This window comes from Xiphophorus hellerii, chromosome 20 (genome assembly GCF_003331165.1).
Source record: "Xiphophorus hellerii strain 12219 chromosome 20, Xiphophorus_hellerii-4.1, whole genome shotgun sequence".
NCBI lineage: Eukaryota > Metazoa > Chordata > Actinopteri > Cyprinodontiformes > Poeciliidae > Xiphophorus > Xiphophorus hellerii.
Window position 1 is genome coordinate 7,285,776 of NC_045691.1, and position 20,292 is coordinate 7,306,067.

Here is a 20,292-nt window from a genome sequence, read left to right on the forward strand (position 1 = left end):
ATTTAGCAATGATATTTTCATAGTTTGATATTCACCTGTATTTTATATTCAAGCCTCAAGGTTACTTCATTGTCTTTCCAAATAACAAAGTTAGTCCCGGCCATATTAGCTTGTGATGATGAAGGCACTGGTGTTGGATGTATATTAGAGACAGTTCCATTTTTCAAACTTTGCCAACAGCAAAACTCCCAGGAACAATTGCTGATTCTCTCCTGGACCTTAACCTGGAGGATACACAAAGACGAATGAGGGTTTATTCTGTTTAACAGTCAGGTACAGTTTTTTGTGATTGGTTTAACCCTCTTTTTATGAGGATTCACCTCCTGTCATCCATCCGGATAGTCTTTGTCTTTATTTGTAGACAAACTGTAACAGTAAATCGAAACTTAAGTGTTTCTTCACAGATAACAATCTCAATTTTATGCAAGTGGTAAAAAGGAAATGCATTTGCCATTGGATTGTCAGCAAAATATTAATATCACAAAAGACTGTTTAGAATGCAACATGTGTTGGCTGGCATATTTCAGATGTCAGTGTCATGATTTTACACTTTGCATACCGATGGTATTTTCAGTCTGTTGGACAGAATCTCGCTGCACTAAAGGCTTACACCCTGAGATATCTGGGCTTTAGATACAAGATAAAGGTCACAGAGAGTGTATGAAGCATTCTAATGTCACAAATGTTACTAGATATGAACTGGACCTGCTAATTCGGTAAACTGAATACAAATTACATTGTGATGGTTTTGCTCTGCGTCAATTAATTAAATATAGTAGAACTTGATTGAAAAACAAGTAGATTAATCACAACTGATAATTGTTATATATCAAAGACTATCACAATTGCTTGAAGACTTAATATCTTGTAGCATCACACAACATATCATTTGAGATGCAGTTAAGTGTGTCATGCCAGCTAAAAACACAGATGATTCACAGTTGAACTATGTATAACATAAACAGGTTCTAGTAAGAAACTGTGATTTAGCCCTCCGTGACACTGCAGGTGCACCTCCATGTTAGAATGGCAATAAAAATATTTTAATTTATTTTAGCAGTCCAATTGCATTATACATGATACACAGATAACAGATTTATATTTCAAGTGTCTTCTTCTATTTTATTTTAAATATTATGGCTTACAGCTAATAGCTCACACACTATTAGTTTTGTTTACCAGTCTTCAATACCTGCTGCAAAGATGGTCAGACACAAAAGGTCAAAACTAGAGAAGCTGGTTCTTCACAGAGAACCGAATACAAGCACATTAATAGAAGGTTGAGTGAAAGAAAAAAGTATTGTAAAAAATGCAAAGACAACCAGAGTAACACAGCACCACATTCCTTGTGTTTAAATCTTTCAGAGGATTTTGAATAAAACTCCATTTAGAGATTCAGGGTCACAAAAAAATTACTCCTGCACAAATGAACATATTTATGATCAAATTCTAATTTACTGAGAAGCACCTGTAATTTAATTTTTAAAAGACTTGTACAAAAGCGGTTGATTAAATATTTATTGCTGCTAACTGGTTACAAGTGAAAGAAACTTCCTGGTGTCTCGCTAATATTTAATAAATCTTTTTTTGTTGTTTTTACTTGTTAAATAAATGTCTAATCATTTGCTTCTTCTGGGTCTTTCATTGCCCCTGATGCAGGTAACACAGCCTCTACTGGATGCTATTACACTGAGCACCAACACTAACACCATCACTGCTTAAGCTGGTCTCTTCTCTTTAACCTTGGTAATTCTTTTCTTACTCACATTTTCCTACTTCTACTAACCTGAGTGACTGAAGTTCTCTCTGTTACATACTCAAAATGAAATTCTTGTATGCCCCATGGAGGTATTTTATGCTGACATGTAAAAAAGAAAAACATTTGTCTCTCTTTCAGATCGACGTTATCAAAAATCCATTTCACCCACAAGCTATTCTGAGGAGGTGTTTCTTTCTGACACATCACCTCAGTCCTCTCCATATCCCACTGGGGCTTCCGCTTTTTTTTCTTCAACTTTATCAGGCAAACTGAAACATTCTCGCAGCGGGAGCACTAAATCCCTGCAAGGCCATGAGCCCCGTCACAGCAGGGATTTGGGCTCGTTGGAAGAGAGTGATGAGTGGGCAGAAAAGAATATCAACAGGCTCTCTCCCCTTCTTTATGATCAATTGAAGTTCTCCAAGAGAACCAGGTCCATAACAGACTCCAGAGAGCTAAGCAGCCCAAAGAAAACAGGGGAGACATTTCCTAAAGCCAAAGAGCAACATCAGAGTCCCAAAATAACTGTGAGCCAGTCAGAGGAGGCAAAGCCAAGCAGGAGCAAAATGCCTCAGATGAATAACACAAAAATACAAACTGTTAACCATGAGATGGCTCGATTCAGGCCTCAATTGGTATCAAACCTGCAGCAGATGGAGAATCAACAAGGGCATCACAGGAGAATAAAGGATCCTTTCAGTAGAGAGAGCTTAGGTAATGAAAATAAAAATGATGAGAAGGGAACTCCTAAGATCAGAAGATACACACTAGGAAATGAAAAAAGAACAAGGCCTGGCCTTGAGCAAGAAAGCTTTAAAAGAAGTGAGGGAGAGTTTCTTCGTCACAGGACACAGTCTGTTACAGTGAGGGAGAGCCAAACGAGTAGAAGCAAAGACTCTGAGCTCAGACAAGTTAATGGCAACCCTGCAGAAAACAAGACTAACAGCAAAGACACTGGTAACAAGAGAGACTCTTTGTCATTTTTTAAAGATATTTGGAGCAGAAAGGACTCTAAAACTTCACCACAGGAGACAAAAGGAAGAGATGGTAAATTATCTAACTTCAAAGAACGCCGTAAAAAAGAGGACGTAGTGGCCTCTACAGACAGCATTCCAAGAACCACCCAGAGTCAAAAGGGAACTGTTGGCCCTGGGCCTTGGAAAGTACCAAGTTCTGCCAAAATCCTCACCAAAGCAGAAGTCCTCCGTGACCCTCAGTGACAGAACATTAAATCACCCTGACACAAACTGCTACTAAATCTTTACAATTTCATCATCTTAGTGGTTCTTTGTCAGAGATCTTCCATGAAACAGAGATGTGCAACATGCTGACCCGTTGTCATTATCCTTAGATTGTGGTCAGATTTATATTTTGGGAATAGTTTGATATCATGTGACATGTAGCACTTCCCTCTGCCTTGTTCGCTGCTTCAGCATCTTCAGTGTGGGACTTCAGCACATACGGCACGCTTGGGGCCTTGTCAGAAAAAGACAACTTAAAATGTGAAAATGTGCCAATCCTGCCAAACTCCTGTGGAATAATAACGACCATTCCCACACATAACAATGCAATGACCCATATGCAAAGAAAGGAGCAAGGCCCTGCCTTTGATTTGTAGTAAACACCCAATGTGGCTATCGTAGGGTTTAATTTTGCCTCATTGGTGGACATTTAGACCTTTATTTTATTTAATTTTTTTACTTACAGGCTTGTTTAAGTGCATGCTGTTAGTCCTTAAATTTATTTTACTGCACGTTTTCTACACATCACCCAAGACGAACCGCTTCCTTGTTTATAATTCTCATTCTTAGCACTGGGCTGATTTGAAATACTGGTGTAAAAGTGTTTACTTTAATGGTTACTTCTGACTGTTCTGAGGGTTTTATCACGGCACTCTTTCAGCATCATTAAAAAAGACCAGAAACTTGTGGTTTGATATCTTGTTTACCATGTGTATAATAACAGAGCGTGTAATTTATTGAGATGACAGATGAATATATATATATATATAATGTCCCATTCCATGTTTTGATATAGACCAAAATGTCCCAGTTACTAAAGTTATCAGATCTTTCATCTGGTTCCTAATGTATTTCATTGGTAGGAATTATCATAGACTTTTCATAGTACTTCATGAAATGTATAGACATTCGAACTGCTGTACCTAAATGTTTGCAATCTCTCAAAATATGTCTCATTGTGAAATATGTTATATTATAGATACATATATATATATACATATATATACATATTTGAATGTGTCATAATTTACAAATGATATCTATTAAATTCCATTGCACTGCATCTGCCCCTGTAGCATAACAGAAAGAGCTGTATTTAACTAATGATGTTCAATGAGTACCAATTCATTTTGTATAATGCATTGGTAATATATTTATTTTACAATGACATTTCATGTTTTCTAAAGGGTTCAAGGTAATTTATGTAAAGCTTTACCAGATTTGAGTGATGTTCCTGGTTGTTTTATGTTTAACTACAGAGAAACTGACTACTGTACGTCGTTCGTCTATCCTGTTGTGTGGTCGTGCATTAGATTAGCCTGAAGGATGACAGAGGCCAGAGTGATGTAGTGTTTTACTAAGACGCTGTCCATGCTGCTGATGTACTGCTTTTGTGTAGGCAAGCCATCAACATAGATTATGGAGTTGCAAAGCAGGTAGTTATGAGAAAATAGAAAATGACAAATTTGAAATTAAAACAGTGAAATCTGAGAAATTGAAATATACTATTTAAGACACACTCAGATGAGCTCAGGGAACACAGTATTGTAGCAAATATGTGATAAGATTAATATTAATGAAAGCTAAGTGGAGGGTAAACTTTGATTGTATCAAGTTGTTTTCAGTTTACAAGTCTGCTTATGCTATGAGTTTTGTGCAATAGTTTGATTGGTATGTTTGAGTAAATCAAGCTCTGAATACCAGGCACAGGTTGTCCACTCTGGTCCTGAGAAGGATACAACTCTCCCCTGCACTGTTTGACTTCCAGACGCTTTTGTTCTGACCATTTTCTATGTCATCTCTGCATCATACTGTGGCCTTGCATCGCTTCATTAGAAAAAAAGAACTCCTTGTGGTACCTTCTACATTCTGTAGGACCAGTAGATGTAAATGTTTGTACATTGTACAGCACCTTTATAAACAAACCTGCTGAGTGCTCTTTTGGGGAGAAGAAAAAAATAGAGGTATATTAAAATTGCTCTATTATTTTTTTATGTAAAAAAAATTAAAAAGAGAAAATATTTAAAATGGATTGAAAAGGTTAGGCTATGACCTTGACATAGAATTCTGTTCATGCACTAAAAATAAAACTTTACTGAAAATATGATTTTCTGTGTCCTTGTTCTGAATCTTTTAGATTGTCAAAAACAATAATCAAATCACGTCTGGTTGATGACTGTCACTGAATTAAGTCAAATTGCTTTAATTCATTAATTCATCTAGGTCAGTCATGATAGACTGACCTACATGGTCCGCGGGCACCCCCAGTGGTCCGCAAGAAACTGCATATAAACTTTTTTTTTCTGTAATGTGTACTCTTATGTGTTCAATTAGCTTCCAGAAGGATTGAGTTTAATAATAATAATGGCATAATAATGGATAAGTGGTTAAGACAAAGTCACTCAAGCAGATCTAAAGATACAGGTGGAATCTGTACTGGTGGAAAGAAAACAACACCAGCACTACTTAATTGGAGAAATTTATGTTAACAGGAATATATTTTTTTCAGTTTCTCAGGGTGAATTGCAGAACTTTTATTTCTATAACGATAGCATGCCGTGATATTTTTGTGAAAGTTGTGTTTAAGAAAAACAGTAAACCATTAATTAGTTTTCCAAGACGGTATGTAGGTTCCTAAATAATGAAGCCATAAGCTTGACGCTCTCTGTCTTTCCCATGCGGTCCACTTGATCACGAAAAGACAAAAAAAAAAAAAAAACAGACTGGATCCTCTTGATCAAGTTAAACGGTTTACTTCAGAAATAAAAACGGTACAAAAGTTACTTTTCCACGAAATAATAAAGAGTAAAACAAGAAAATCTAAAGAGACAGAGAGAGGTCAAAAAACTGTGGCTCCACTCCAAGAGCCCAACTAACTCTCCCTAGCCACACCCTAAAATCCTTAACTGCAATTAGATATGCAAATTTACAATGCTTTAGTATAGTCCAATATAATAAATTACTATGCAATAGAGATTTACCTAGTAATCATTTTTATAAAACTAAATTAATTATCATAAGAAATATAAACATAATTTATCCTAAAGGTCTGAATGAACAAAAACTGAATTTAGGCTTCTACAAGCATTTACAGAAAAAACAAGACTTTTATTTTGAAATCTTTCTACCTCAGCCCATTTGCCTCTACTAACTAACTGTACAGTATTGACTTGACCAATAAAGTGAATTCTAGTTTTCAGTGGAGGGAAAATCGTTTACACCGTGAGGAGAGTCTCTACACACCATCTCCATGTCTAAATTTGGACTGAGGTAGATACAGCTTTATCAGGATAGTTTGTCTCCTTCCACACTATGTTATGAAGATTTTGCTGGACACCGGCAGACAGAGAAAACTCCTCATCCTGTACCTATTTGTCGGGAATGTTGCAGGTCAGTAGTACGGTGCCGGATGCAACTAGAATTGATATTGCTGTAATAGCCTTTGTTATAAAAGCAGATTACGTTCATGGTGTCAGGGTCACTTTGACAAATAAGACCAACTTCATTTAAAAATAACTTGGATGTTTAACAACTATAGTCCAAACTGGCGTCTCAGCTTTTACATTTATTGAAATGTTTTATTGTTTGTTCTTTTTCCCCCCCTTTCTTTTAAATGCCACATTGCTAAATTTGAAAATACATCTAACGGTAAACATATTAGAAATGTATTAATTTTGTTTGGGGGTAACATTTAGAAGGCAAAACATACTGCAGGTGTGCGTTAATTCAGTAGGAGGTTCCAAGTAGCAATAAACGTTCACCCAACGTTCCCTGAATGTTGTCATGGCGACGTTCGCGGAACGTCAAAGTGGCGCATTATTAAACAGCCGTTTAGCGAGCGTTGGTTAGCTGTTAAGCTAAATGTCAAATAATCTGTAATAACTACAAAGTCAAAAGTAAGGATTTTAAAAAAAAAAATTAATAAAAACCACTTTACAATTTATAATTGTATGTAAGAAGAAATATCAGTAAAAAAAAAAAAAAAAAAAACTGGTACAGAGCATCAATTTTTATCCAAAGCGATTTGGAAATTTCAAAAAATTATGAAATGTATCAAGAAAAACTTAAGCATTTTAAAACCTGCAGTTGTTAAAAAAACAACTTTTCAACTTTGTTCCAGAAACCCGAAAATAAGATGGAAATTCAGGTAGGCAACTTCTTTTAGGTTATATTGCACTGATATCACAGTTTAATCCTCTGTTGGCAATATCTATTTATTTATTTTTGTTTCTTTTTGTCCTTTGTGTATAATCTCATTTGTTCATTATATTACTTTTTTTGGCACAGCTTACTTCTTCTGTACTGGCTTTTTTCTGGTTTGAATATAAATAAATGATAATACTAAGAAATCGAAGAGAAAGAAGAAATGGAAATTGGAGAGGGATACCTCGGCCAGTGTGGAATAAATGGTTTGGTTTTGTTTTGTTTTTTAAACTGTAATTTAAAGCAATTCTTGGGCATTTATTTAAGCCCTCCTGCAGTCTCTGTGCAATGTTCGAGATGAGTGTGCCAGATGTCACGGCTGGAGAAAGGGGAAATTATGGTGGTGTCCCGTCAGCCTATCAATTCTCGAAAGCACACACACATCTAGCCTCATTAAAGTACACTCGGGGTCAGCATGACCCCTACGGACCGTGCACAGTGTAAATAGCTTACTGGTTCCAATGGACCCCGTTTTTTAGGACTATGGGAGATTTAAGTTCTCCTTCAAGAAATGTCTAAATAAATGAAATGGACATCATGCATGAAAGGAAGTGAGAAAATCGGACATGAAGCCGTTCTTTGAATTGAGATGATATGGCTTTGCCAGGTGAGGAGCCTAAGTGTGGTATAGAAGTTTTGTAAAAGTATTTCAAAGCATTTTATGAACATTCCCCAGCCCTACTCATTTATTTTCGGACTCCTGGAACAAAGTTTGATTTTCAGATGACAATCATTAAACATCCTCTGAACATTTGTTTGCTAGGTGGGATGTTTAAAAACATTTCTTATTATTCAAAACGCTGAAGCTACAGTATATGAAGGATAGACTATGTTTAGTACTTGTAAGACCCCATTAAATATTTTTAGCTGGCCTTTTAGTCTGCTGTGTTTTATCTAACTTAAATCCTTATTTACAAGGATTCTGCAAGATTATGCCTGTAGAGTATAAGATTAATTATGTAATGTGTATACAATGACAAGTTACTAGATCTCAATATTTGTTTTTCCTTGTTAGTTCATCTTTGTGTGTGCAAACCTAAAATTAAACTAATTTATTCTTTCAACATATTTTGTAGAATCACTTTAAAATAACCCATTACCACAATAACAGCTTAGCTTTTATGTGTGTGTTTGTGTGTGATTTTTCTTAATTTTTCTTTCCTTCTAGCTGATTGTCCCATACCTCAACATGGAGAGAACACAGTTCTCACAGAAGAATCCCTCCTAAAAAGTGAATTCCCTGATGGTACTGTGATCACATATGAGTGCAGAAATGGATATTACAAAGTAAGTGGCACTGGGACGATGAACTGCGTCGATGGGAAGTGGACCGAGCCAGATATCATCTGCACTAGTGAGTCCTGTCTAACTTGCATTTTACATCTAACAAACGCAGTCATCCAACATGCGTTACATTGTCATTTTGGCTCTATGTAATCCTACACTGATGTCTACTGTTTGTTTTGTTTTTGTTGTTTTTCTTTATATCAAAGAGAAAGACTGTGGTCTCCCTGAAGCACAACCACACATGCTATTTAACACCAGCGAAGGTACTCTGTTTGGTGCATTGATTAAAGTAACCTGTGACAAAGGGTAGGTATGATTTCAAATTCCATTATTTTCTGCTTAAATGTCATTGTGTTATCTCAGAAAATCAAGTGTATGCCTTGACTCGCAGTAAGTCATTTCAATTGGGGACTGAAATTGCAACATTTGTTACATTTTTAGCTGGTGTGGTTCACTTTCACATTACACTGTTTCATCCATCCATCACACTGATCCATCCATCCATCCACCCACCCACCCACCCATCCATCCATCCATCCATCCATCCATCCATCCATCCATCCATCCATCCATCCATCCATCCATCCATCCATCAATATTGATAGATGTCTATTAACAGTATTATTAAGTATTAATAAGAAAATTGTAAAAAACCTTAATGCGGTGTTAATGTTTGTATCATTTTATTTAAGAAAATTGCAATCCATTTATCAGTAATCAGTGATTGATAGTGCCACATCCACCATTAGGAGACATTTTTGCTCTCCTCCCATTCCATTAAACTACTACATGAGAGAAGTAACTTAATGGCACTCTTGGTTCTTTATCCCCTATTTTCAGGTAGTACTGTACATGAAGTATAGTACTACCTGTAGTTAGGCCCCGCCCAACTAACGCCAGACGCTAACAGCAAATCTTACCTAATTTTTTCTGCAACAACCTTCATTCAGTTTCAGTTTATTCACTCACACAACTTAATAAATTCCATGATGAACTTACAACATACTGTTTTACCAGCTAATACAGATCATAGATCAACACAGATCATAACTGAAAAATAATAGTGAGTGCCTCAGGTCTCCAAAGAAGCTATTAAGAGGGAGCCTGTGAACATAAAATTCCATAAATTTTTATTATGCAAGTAGTTAAAAAGAAAGAAAAACACAATGAAATGCAAATCATTCATTCCTCTGTACAGATTATGTTACCTCAGAACAGTCAAATACAAGTCCTACAGGTGATGACAAATATATAAATAAAGCAATTTAAAACAGTTGTCAAAATGCAGATGTATTTTCAAATCTTCCTATTTTATTTTATTTTTATGGTATTTTGCCACACTTAATGCAACTCGACAAAGGTGTGCTAGTTAACGAATTCAACATTAAGACAGGCAAATATTATACAAGCCTAGTCTATGTACTTTACCTTGTTTTGCAAACAGTTTTTCAATTCATGAGGCAAAAATTAGTGATTTTTATTAAAAAATTGCTTTTTAAATAAGACTTTTTTGTTTAAAAAAATTATAATTCCAAAAGCTTTTATCATAATTGTATTTCTTTAATTGAGATTAGATTTTGCTTGATTAAGTAATTGTGCAGCAAATTTACCACCTTTCTCCCCTATTTTCAGGGTGAAACATAGGCACTATGGATGGCTGTGAATATATACTGTACTGTACAATTTTACTTTAAAACGAAACAAAACTTTCTCTTTTATATAAAAGGATTATATAACCAGTGTTATTTTGGAAAAACACCTACCGGTACTTAAAAGGGTGCAGGTTGTTGTTTGGACCCTGTCTCCAATGTATGACTCAGTGTGAAAGAGTAATTAGCAAATATAGAATAAGTACCATAATTTTAATTATTAAATCTTATTCACGAGCTGGACTTTTTTTTATGGTTCATCAGATTCTATCATTCTTTATGAATTCTTTTGTCTCTTTGCAGTTACGTGATATCTGGATCCAGCTATAGAACGTGCCTGGCCATAGGGTGGTTTGGAAAGGGAGATTGTGTCCGTAAGTGTTTTAATTCTCTTTTTTTCAACACAGTTGGCCAAAGCATTGTGTACCTAAAACAGCACAAAAATGTGCCATAATAATAAAACTATACTGGGATTTGTTGTATATAAGATACAACAGCAATTCCCTATTTCAAATCAGTGTATAAACAATACCAGCAAAATCCCAACATTGTTTATTATTGTGTTTATACTGTACTTTGTGACACATTTGCTAGAGGATGATTTATATTTATAGCAACCTGTTTATTGCAAAGAATCAAAAAATCACAAAACAGAAACTGCCTGACAATATGGCTATAAAGATCTGTGTACCTAAAACAGCTATTTTCTTTTTCTAATTTTCTCAGTTGTTACTTGTCCCAAACCGACTAAAGTGGAAAATGGTGAACATTCTTGGAATAGTGACGATAAACCAGTATACCAACAAACAATACATTTCACATGTAACACAGGATACACTATGGTTGGGAATGAAACCATTAGGTGTACTGAAACTGCCGAATATGATTATGAGCCACCACAATGCATCGGTAAGTTCTGCTTTATTTCAGACTTCACAGAAGATCTGATTGCTGAGACAATATACAAAACAGTTTGCAAATACATTGTGAATAACTTAAATTGTCTTTCAACCACTTGTAAAATAGCACATTGTCCAGTCTACATATAAGAAACAATCTTACTTTTATTCGTTCATTGAAATTGTAAAGGAAGAGAAATTAGAATCTTATATTGCAATATTTTCAAAAATGTGCCATAATATTAAAACTATACTGGGATTTGTTGTTGTATATAAGATACAACAACAATTCCCAATTGCAAATCAGTGTATAAACAATACCAGCAAAATCCCAACATTGTTTATTATTGTGTTTATACTGTACTTTGTGACACATTTGCTAGAGGATGATTTATATTTATAGCAACCTCTTTATTGCAAAGAATCAAGAAATCACAAAACAGAAACTGCCTGACAATATGGCTATAAAGAACTGTATACCTAAAACAGCAATTTTCTTTTTCTAATTTTCTCAGTTGTTACTTGTCCCAAACCGACTAAAGTGGAAAATGGTGCAACATTCTTGGAATAGTGACTGATAAACCAGAATATCAACAAACAATAAATTTCACATGTAACACAGGATACACTATGGTTGGGACTGAAACCATTAGGTGTACTGAAACTGCCGAATATGATTATGAGCCACCACAATGCATCGGTAAGTTCTGCTTTATTTCAGAATTCACAGAAGATCTGATTAGCTGAGACAATATACAAACAGTTTGCAAATACATTGTGAATAACTTAAATTGTCTTTCAACCACTTGTAAAATAGTGCATTATCCAGTCTACGTAAAAGAAACAATCTTACTGTTATTCATGCACTGAAATTGTAAAAGAGGAGAAATTAGAATCTTATATTGGAATATTTTCAAAAATGTCCACAAAAATTTGGAGGTCCACAACTTGGTTCCACAACAGTGCTCAAGGCAAATGCGTATTGGCACAGACACCCAATGGACCTTACCAGAGGGGCCGCTTTTCATTGGCTGATGCCCATTCTACGTGGCCGTCTCACAAACACACTTAGCTTCCCGTTAGCTAAGTACAGCATAATGGCAGAACTGATACAACTTCTACACCTTGAAGCCTGTCTGCTACACAGTCTCCCGTTAGCTAAACAGATCAATATGCAATGTGTACTGTATCTGACATACACTAAAGATTTTATTTTAGCAGAAATGGCTTTGGACTAAACTGTTACTCGTGTTAGCCACTCTAGCATCAAGTACAGCTAGTCAATCAACCATCGCTGTGTTCAGGGAAGCGCTGATTAATAATCGAGAAATAAATATCAAGCCTGGAAACTAGATATCATAACGAAACTGAATGTTATGTTTTTAACATAATCTTTGCTCGTCTTGTGGGGCGCAGGCCGGTTGCCACGGTAACAGGTCTGCTTAAACTACAAAGAGAGAGAGAGAGTAAAAGGTAGGAAGTGGTTTTGAGTTGATAACCTGTTTGGGTTATTTTACCTTTGTTTACTTTTGCTGTGTCGCATTACAGCCGCTGTAGTTTCTAAACGTTGGACTAATTACCTCGTTCTTTTGTGAGTTTACGTCATTTCACAACAAACATCAAATAGAACAAATACATTTCATAAAATTTTAACAAACAAATGGCTTCTACCGTGGTAATTATGTGAAATTAAATTAATTATATCCCAACTTCAGAAGATTTGCCTTTACCTTTACAGAGCTCTTTGGTTCCTCCTATCAATCTGTAGCTTCTCAGATTGACGTCATCAAACCAAATTTCAGATCTAGCATAACTGACTGACACCTGCTGGCCTCAGGTTTGCAACCAGCTTGTGACTGAGAAACCAGTAACCTCCTCCCAGATGATGACATGAACTTGTTAGTTCCTCTGTCCATTGTAGTAGATGATATATTGTGAAAATCCGGTAGAAATGATGCACTAATCGAGTCATGTTGACATAGAAACAACACGCTGCAAGGCTTTGCTTGTGAGACTTGCGGTCACGTGGGTTGGTTGTGGGCAGAGCTTGGTAAGGTCCATTCATATCATCAACAATAAAATCTAGTTTGAGAGAGATCTGAAAGTAGAGGAGCGATCACATAGGGACGGAAATGGCTGACAACGTGATCTGATGTTATTTAGAAAGCTTGACAAAATTAATGACATTACCTATGAAAACCTACAATTACTACATGAGTCTTCATGGAGGGGCTGGCTCTCTTTTTGGCGGGCAGAGCACCTCCCTTTTGAAGTGGTAGATGAAATGCTGCTCAATTACGAGATTTTTATTTTCTCCTAGCTTATTGTCCCATACCTAAAGGTGGAGAGAACATGGTTCTCACTGATGAATCCCTCCTAAGAAAGGATTTCCCAGAGGGTACAAACGTCATATATGAGTGCGGCAATGGATATGAAAAAGAAAGTGGCTCTGAGATCATAACCTGCATTGGTGGAAATTGGACTGAGCCAGATCTAATCTGTAAGAGTGAGTCCTGTCTAACTTGTATATTAAAGTTACTTTACCCTAAACTGTTGGTAATTTGTCAAAATGTGTCTTGCTAACATATATAAGTGGAGATTAGCAGTTTTGAATAAGAGATTACAACATAGATGATTCCTATGAACTAAACCTATAAACCAATGGATGGTGCATGAATGTCAGTTGTAGATAAAGTGTGTTGCACATGCCAAATTAAAATTAGCTGCATGTTGCATATCAAGAAAATATCAAAATGCAGAAGATATGTACTCAGGATGATTGCAGCTGAATTCTTTGTTAAAGGATAGACCACAGAAGGCAAAATTACAACAAAAAGTATTTCATCTGCTCCTGCAACAAAACAATGTATAGAATAGAATAGAATAGAATAGAATAGAATAGAATAGAAGTACTAAATAATTTCCCTGCTGGGATGAATAAAGTAATTTTATTCTATTCTATTCATTCCGGCAGGGAAATTACTTCGCAGTTACAGCATAGAGACAAGACAAGACAAGAGACAAGACACAATAACAACGTCCGGGTGTTTAGTCTGGAGTTTGGCTGTGTCAGAGCTGATGACGTCACAGGCCACCGCTGCATCAGCTGATGGGGGAATGTAAACAGCGATCAAAATGGCGGACGTAAACTCCCTCGGTAAATAACACGGCCGCATTCCCACAGCCAGAAGTTCAATGTCCGGGCTACAAATCTGTTCCTTCACGTTAACATGGCCGGGATTACACCACCTCTCACTCACATAAGTGCAATCCCGCCGCCCCTCTTCTTCCGACTCGTGGAAATGTCCCTGTCCCCCGCACCAAGGAAAATCCAGGAACCTCCACGCTGTAGTCCGGAATAAGCGAGTGTAGCCAGGTTTCCGTGAAGCAGAAGATACTGCACTCCCAGTACTCCTTCTGGGTCCTATCCAGCGCCGTGAGTTCGTCTGTCCAATTTACCAAAGACCTCACGTTCCCCACAATAATCGCCGGTAACGCTGGCCTGCGCCGTCTCTTCTTCTACCTCCGTTTAACTCCAGACCCGCAGCCCCATCGTCTCCTCCGTAACTCCTCCGGAACCACAGGCCCGTCTCCGGGCAGCAGCAGAGGCCCACACAGCGCAATCAGCCGTTCACTCGAGCAAACAATGCCGCTACTCCTCTCGGCGAGGTTCTCCGCAACCAAGAGTATAAAAAGTAGCAGACGAACGCGGAGAACATCGACAGAACCACATCCAGCCATTGTGGAAAGCCCAACTGATGATCCATGGGTTCTTCAAGCACGGATCCTTAATCGGTTACAGCAAATATACACAGACAAACACACACGACGGGAGCTGCGTCTGCAGGCAGCCAGCTGCGCCGGCGCCATCTTGACGAAATAGAATACGTAACAAGAATATTTTGCCATAGTTTCACATTTTTACTGTACTTTGTGATGAGAAATATATATTTCTGTAAAAGTTTATTAAAAAGAATGTGTTCCCTTCAGAGATTTCCTTACCACACCACAATATTGAGTTGGGTCGTGGGGATAGCAGCCTCTGTAGGGAGTCCCAGTTTTCATTCTCCCCAGGAACCTGGACCAGCTCCTCTGTCGGAAACCCAAAGCGTTCCCAGGCCAGCTTACATAGTCCCTCCAGCATGTCCTGAGTCTTCCTATGGTTCCCCACTGAGTAGGACGTGCCTGTAACACTTCACCAGGGAGGCGTCCAGGAGGCATCCTAGTGAGATGCCCGAGCAACCTCTACTACCTCCTCTCAATGTGGAAAAGCAGTGGCTCTAATCTGAGTCCCTCCTGGATGACTGAACTTCTCACCCTATTTCTGAGAAGAAGCCCAGACACCCTGTGGAGAAAATTCATTTTGGCCACTTGAGTTTTGTGATCTCATTCTTTCGGTCATGACCCAAGTCTTGTGATCATAGATAAGGGTAGGAACGTAAGTTGACTGGTAAATTGAGAACTTTGCCTTTTGACTTAGTTCTCTCTCCACGACAAGAGACCAGTACTGCTCCCTCACTAATTGGCCTATTGATCTCGGGGTCCATTTTTCCCTCATTCGTGGGATCCCAAGATACTTAGACTCCTCCACTTGGGGCAGGACCCCTTCTGTGAGCCGAAGAAGGCACTCTTCCCTTTTCTGGCTCAAGGGCATGGCCTCTGATTTGGAGACACTGATCATCATCCTGGCTGCTTCACACTCAGCTGCAAACCACTCCAGCAAAAACTTAACGACCTGATGAAGCCCATAGAACTACATCATCTGCAGAAAGCAAACATGCAATTATAAGGCCATCAAAAAACAATCCCCCTAAATGTCTTAGCTGCACTTACAGATTCTTTTCATGAATATTATGAACAGAATATGTGACAGTGGACAACCTTGGCAGAGTCCAACTCTCACCGAAAATGAGCCCACCTTACTATCATCATGCAGAGCAAGCTCTGACACAGATCAAGCAGGAACCTAAAAGACCGTATCGCAGGGCCTAGTATGCCATACTCCCGGAGTACCTCGTAGAGGGAGGGACACAGTCAAACGTCTTCTCCAAGTCGTCAAAGGACATGTAGACCACACTCTGCATGTCCCTCTTCCACAGGTGATGAGTCCATGGAAAGGAGGACCCACGTGTCCTCTTTGGGCTTTTCCTGGCCAGAATATATGGATGAAAGTTCAGCCAAAAGGCGCTCGCCAGCTTGCCTCACCTCAAGCACTGGCTCCAAAATGGGGCCCTGGTGACCCGCATCCGGGCGAGGGAACCCTGATTCCATTGATTGTACTCATCATAATTGATCTTTGGGCTGCAAATTGTCTGGTTTCTCACCTAGAACCTTTCTGCCTTGGGTGACCCTTCCAGAGGCATGAAGCCTCTGACAGTATAACTCCTAGGATCATTGGGACACTCCAGTTCCTCCGCCACTGCATGGAGGCAGCCCAGGGAGGGATTACACACATTTTGTTTTAATCCAAATTAGGAAATATATGAGAATTATGCTAACTTTGTCATGTAAAGGCTATAGAGTAATACCATGTGATAAAAATATTACTACACCAGTACATCAGAATCCACTTTATGAAAAAGTATCAAATGTTTTCTTTTAAAAAGCTCTAAATGTCTTCATAAATGTATTTTTCAATTAAGCTGGACAGCAATTTTTTAACTTAAAATTTGTCAGTGCAGCAGTAATGTTCTGTTCTTTTCTTCTTTTTTTGTCGTAATCAAGTGAATTTTCTGTGTACTACAGCGGGAAATAAATTATAGATTTCTCAGACAATGTAAAAGTTGAAAACCACTGATTACCAGTCTGGTGATGAACTTGGTGAACCACGGCCATACGAAAGAATCTTAGCATGTTTGGAGAATGATAAGTGGATGTTTCTCCTCTCTTGACACCTCTGCAGGAGTTTATCAGTTTCCTGAAGAATTGTGAAGTGTGTTGATGTTTTTCTTATAAAAACTTAATCAGATTTTTGCTATAAGTGTTGTAAATCCACTAACTACACTGTTTTGTACTTGGAGAGGAGAGTGTAGAGACTATAAAAGAAGGTGACTTATTGTTTTGAAGTCTAAAGATGAGAACAAGATGTGTTATCATTGGTTGGGCTTTGTAATGATTTTATCTGTCTTTACAGAAAATACACCTCGTATAGGCAGTGTGGCCATTATTGCGATAGGTAACATGAATTAAAGTGTCTCTCTGTGAAATTAATATTAGCATTTTCTGTGACTGAAAGTGAAATGAAAAATATCAAAACATATTTTCTTTCATTTTCTTCACAGTTTGCAGTATAGTTGGAATTTTTGTAAACAGTTGTCTTACTGGTGAGATATTGTATGTTATATTTACAAATAATCATATTTGTTTATATGTATAATTCAGCTTTTCAACTCCTGCTCCTTTTCTCTGTTGCATGTTCTGTCCCTTCAACATCTGCATGTTCACATGTAAAGACAAGGTAAGGTTGAACACTTTGATTCCATTATAGGACATTAAACTCACTGAAAATCACTGAAACAATGTACAATCATTAATTTTCAGGGGTTTTATTGTGCATTGATGTAGTTGGTTCTTAATATGTAAAAACAGGTAGGCATATTTAGTTGTTTAAATTTTAGCTGGCAATGTCAACCTAACTGGGTGAAAATGAAAAATACTGCCAAGGAGAAAAATGCACATTAACTAACTGTGTAATAATGCTTGAGATTTTTTCCTTGAAACTAAATACAATCCATTTACAGGTTTCTTTTTTTGCCCAGTAGGTTTTCTACATTGCTTTTAGAAAACTTTGTCCACTCTTTAAAAATTATGTTAAAGGATTTTAGAGCAACAATGGCCTGTTTAACCTCATCTTAGCATCTCTCTTGAACTTAAATTCAAACTCCCCCATAGATGCCATTTTTGCTCAGACTCTTTACTATTGATGCATTACAGATGCTTTTGATAAGTTGTCGATGGGCTCTTAAAGCCTTATAAGTAGCCCCATAAACAAGTTGAAAGATGTTGAGGATTTTTTTTTTTTTTTTTTGCCATCTGTTCTTGATGTGAAGATACAGCACACAAAGTTTAGACTGGACAACCATCAATGCTTTCTTCAAGGCGACTTAATGTTATACTAATGCAGAATTGGGTAAAAGGAAGCCTTAATTATGTCAAATTCTACTGGTGTAGAATTTGACATAATTAAATTTACTACACCAGTAGTAAATTCTACTGGTGTAGAATTTACACTTATTTTTCTGTAATAAATTCTTATTACAGAAAAATAAGAATTTTTCTGTAAGAAAAATATTGTCATTACAGTGACACATCCTTAATTCCATGGAATGCTAATTACAAATGTATTAAATCAATTAACATTTATTTTAAGAAATTGCAGGCCAATAATTCTCGCACAAATTTCTTATTTGATGGCACTATAGCTCATATGTCACTGGAGAAGAGCTGATGACGGAGTTCTTCATTCAGGTATCCATTTCATATGTATTTTCAGAATACCAAACAAGCCTGTTTAAGCTGTTTTAACGTTTTTCTTTTTGTTATTTTCTGAGTGAAATATGAAGTACAAATATAATGTCCATATTAGGGCAAGAAAAAACATCACTGTTGTCAATTTTCTTTTTCCACCACAATGAAAATGCAACTCTGATTAAAGAGTTAGTACTTGCTTTCTTATCTCTGTTTCTATCTCAGGTGGAACTGGACCCAGCTGTTGGGACATCTACTACACATGAAGGACTTCCAAACTCTGAGCGCCTTACCAAGCCTTAGATAAAGCAAGCAGGCTCCCTTTTATTATCTTATTGTTTTCTCTTTTAAAAGAAGAAAACCAAACGTCATATATGGTATAGTATTGTTTCAAAGTTTAATTTTTAGAAGCACTTTTTCTTAATAGTTTTATTGGCTGTAGTGACCTTTACTTGAGACCGGTTAAACAGGAAAGTCGGTAATGAGAGAAGGGGAAGATATGCGGCACAGGCAAAGAGAACTTTTTTATAATTATTTTTACCTAATTACTTAAAGATTGAAAATACTTTATTTCACTTAATTTCTTTTCTTTCTACTAAATATGTTGTAAACACTTTTTCTACTTGTGTTATAATGATTTCAGTCAGTGAAAAAAGTGTAGCTTAAATGTTTTCATAAATCTTAAGCCTGTGAGTTTCCAGGTTTTTCTGTTATGTGATGTTTTATCAGGACCGACATATAATCCAAGTTGTTCAGGAATGATAGAGTTGGTTTAATGCAGTTTACAGACTGCATTGGAGGCTAGTGAAGATTCGTTATTTTCATGATTGTTTACTGTGGGGTTTTTTTATCTGCTATGCAGAATATTAACAAACCATTTTATTGAGAAAGATTCCAAAGCAACTTTAAAATGAAACATTTTCTTATAAAAAAAAAAATAGAAAAAGAAATAATCTATTTTTGACAATAAAATAATGTGTGTACAATGTATCTATTTATGCATATGTAAAGATAAAGATGTCCATCACATATGTCCACAACTATGTGATAAAGTTCACATTAATAAAAGCCAAATGGAGGGTAAACTTGAATTTTATCAAGTTGTTTTCGGTTTACAGGTCTGCTTACGTTTTGAGTTTTGTGCAATAGTTTGTATGTTTGAGTAAATCCAGCTCTGAATACCAGGTACAAGTTGTCCACTCTGGTCCTGAGAGAGATAACACTATCTTCCCTGCACTGTTTGACTTTCAGACACTTTTGTTCTGACAATTTTCTGTCATCTTTGCAGCATACTGTGTCCTTGCATTGCTTCATTAGAAAAAAGGAACTCCTTGAGTGAAAAGAAAATATTTAAAATGAATTGCTATGACATTGACATTTTAGTGCATTCTGTTCATGCACTAAAAATAAAACTTTGCTGATTTTCTGTGTCCTTGTTCTGAATTTTTTAGATAAAAAAAAAAACAATATTCAAATCACGTCTGGTTGATGGCTGCCACTGAATTAAGTCAAATTTCTTTAGCTTTAATAAGTTAAAAATTTTATTATAAGAATTAAAGGTGACTGAGATGAATTAATAATCATCTTGGTCAGTCGTTCTCAAACTGTGTTCCTGAAACCAGTGGTGGTCCACGGGATCCATGTAGTGGTACGCAAGGTACTGCATTTTTACGTCACTTCAGCTCAAAGTGCAACGCAATACAGTTAGCTTACCAAATTATTGTTATTAAAGTAATAATGAAAAAGTGGTTAAGACCGGGTTACTCAAAATAAAACCTGAAGATACA

At 36.8% G+C, this 20,292-nt stretch overlaps 2 protein-coding genes across 2 annotated transcripts in view; both read left to right on the forward strand.

Annotated features, from left to right (window-relative positions):
- The window catches only part of magi3b (membrane associated guanylate kinase, WW and PDZ domain containing 3b), a 159,837-nt gene extending 154,730 nt beyond the window's left edge, over positions 1–5,107 (forward strand). The window contains 1 exon segment of the mRNA XM_032549281.1: positions 1,898–5,107. Within this exon segment, the coding sequence (XP_032405172.1) occupies positions 1,898–2,979 (1,082 nt within the window). The 3' untranslated portion in view covers positions 2,980–5,107.
- Positions 5,108–8,113: 3,006 nt separating this feature from the next.
- On the forward strand, positions 8,114–19,931 carry LOC116711128 (sushi, von Willebrand factor type A, EGF and pentraxin domain-containing protein 1-like). Its single transcript, XM_032550511.1, has 11 exons — positions 8,114–8,557; positions 8,697–8,796; positions 10,443–10,513; positions 10,866–11,048; positions 11,554–11,738; positions 13,359–13,544; positions 17,172–17,213; positions 17,320–17,361; positions 17,491–17,495; positions 18,460–18,505; positions 18,731–19,931. The coding sequence occupies exons 5-11, from the start codon at positions 11,669–11,671 to the stop codon at positions 18,769–18,771; spliced, it is 432 nt and encodes a 143-aa protein (XP_032406402.1). The 5' UTR covers positions 8,114–8,557; positions 8,697–8,796; positions 10,443–10,513; positions 10,866–11,048; positions 11,554–11,668; the 3' UTR covers positions 18,772–19,931.
- Positions 19,932–20,292: the final 361 nt, after the last annotated feature.

What these genes read in the sequence shown, in the direction of transcription:
- LOC116711128 (XM_032550511.1), top strand. Translation starts at nt 11,669, where the DNA reads ATGGTTGGGACTGAAACCATTAGGTGTACTGAAACTGCCGAATATGAT. An exon ending in TGAGCCACCACAATGCATCG is followed by an intron (nt 11,739 to 13,358) that starts GTAAGTTCTGCT and finishes ATTTTCTCCTAG; the next exon opens with CTTATTGTCCCATACCTAAA. An exon ending in TGTGGCCATTATTGCGATAG is followed by an intron (nt 17,214 to 17,319) that starts GTAACATGAATT and finishes TTTTCTTCACAG; the next exon opens with TTTGCAGTATAGTTGGAATT.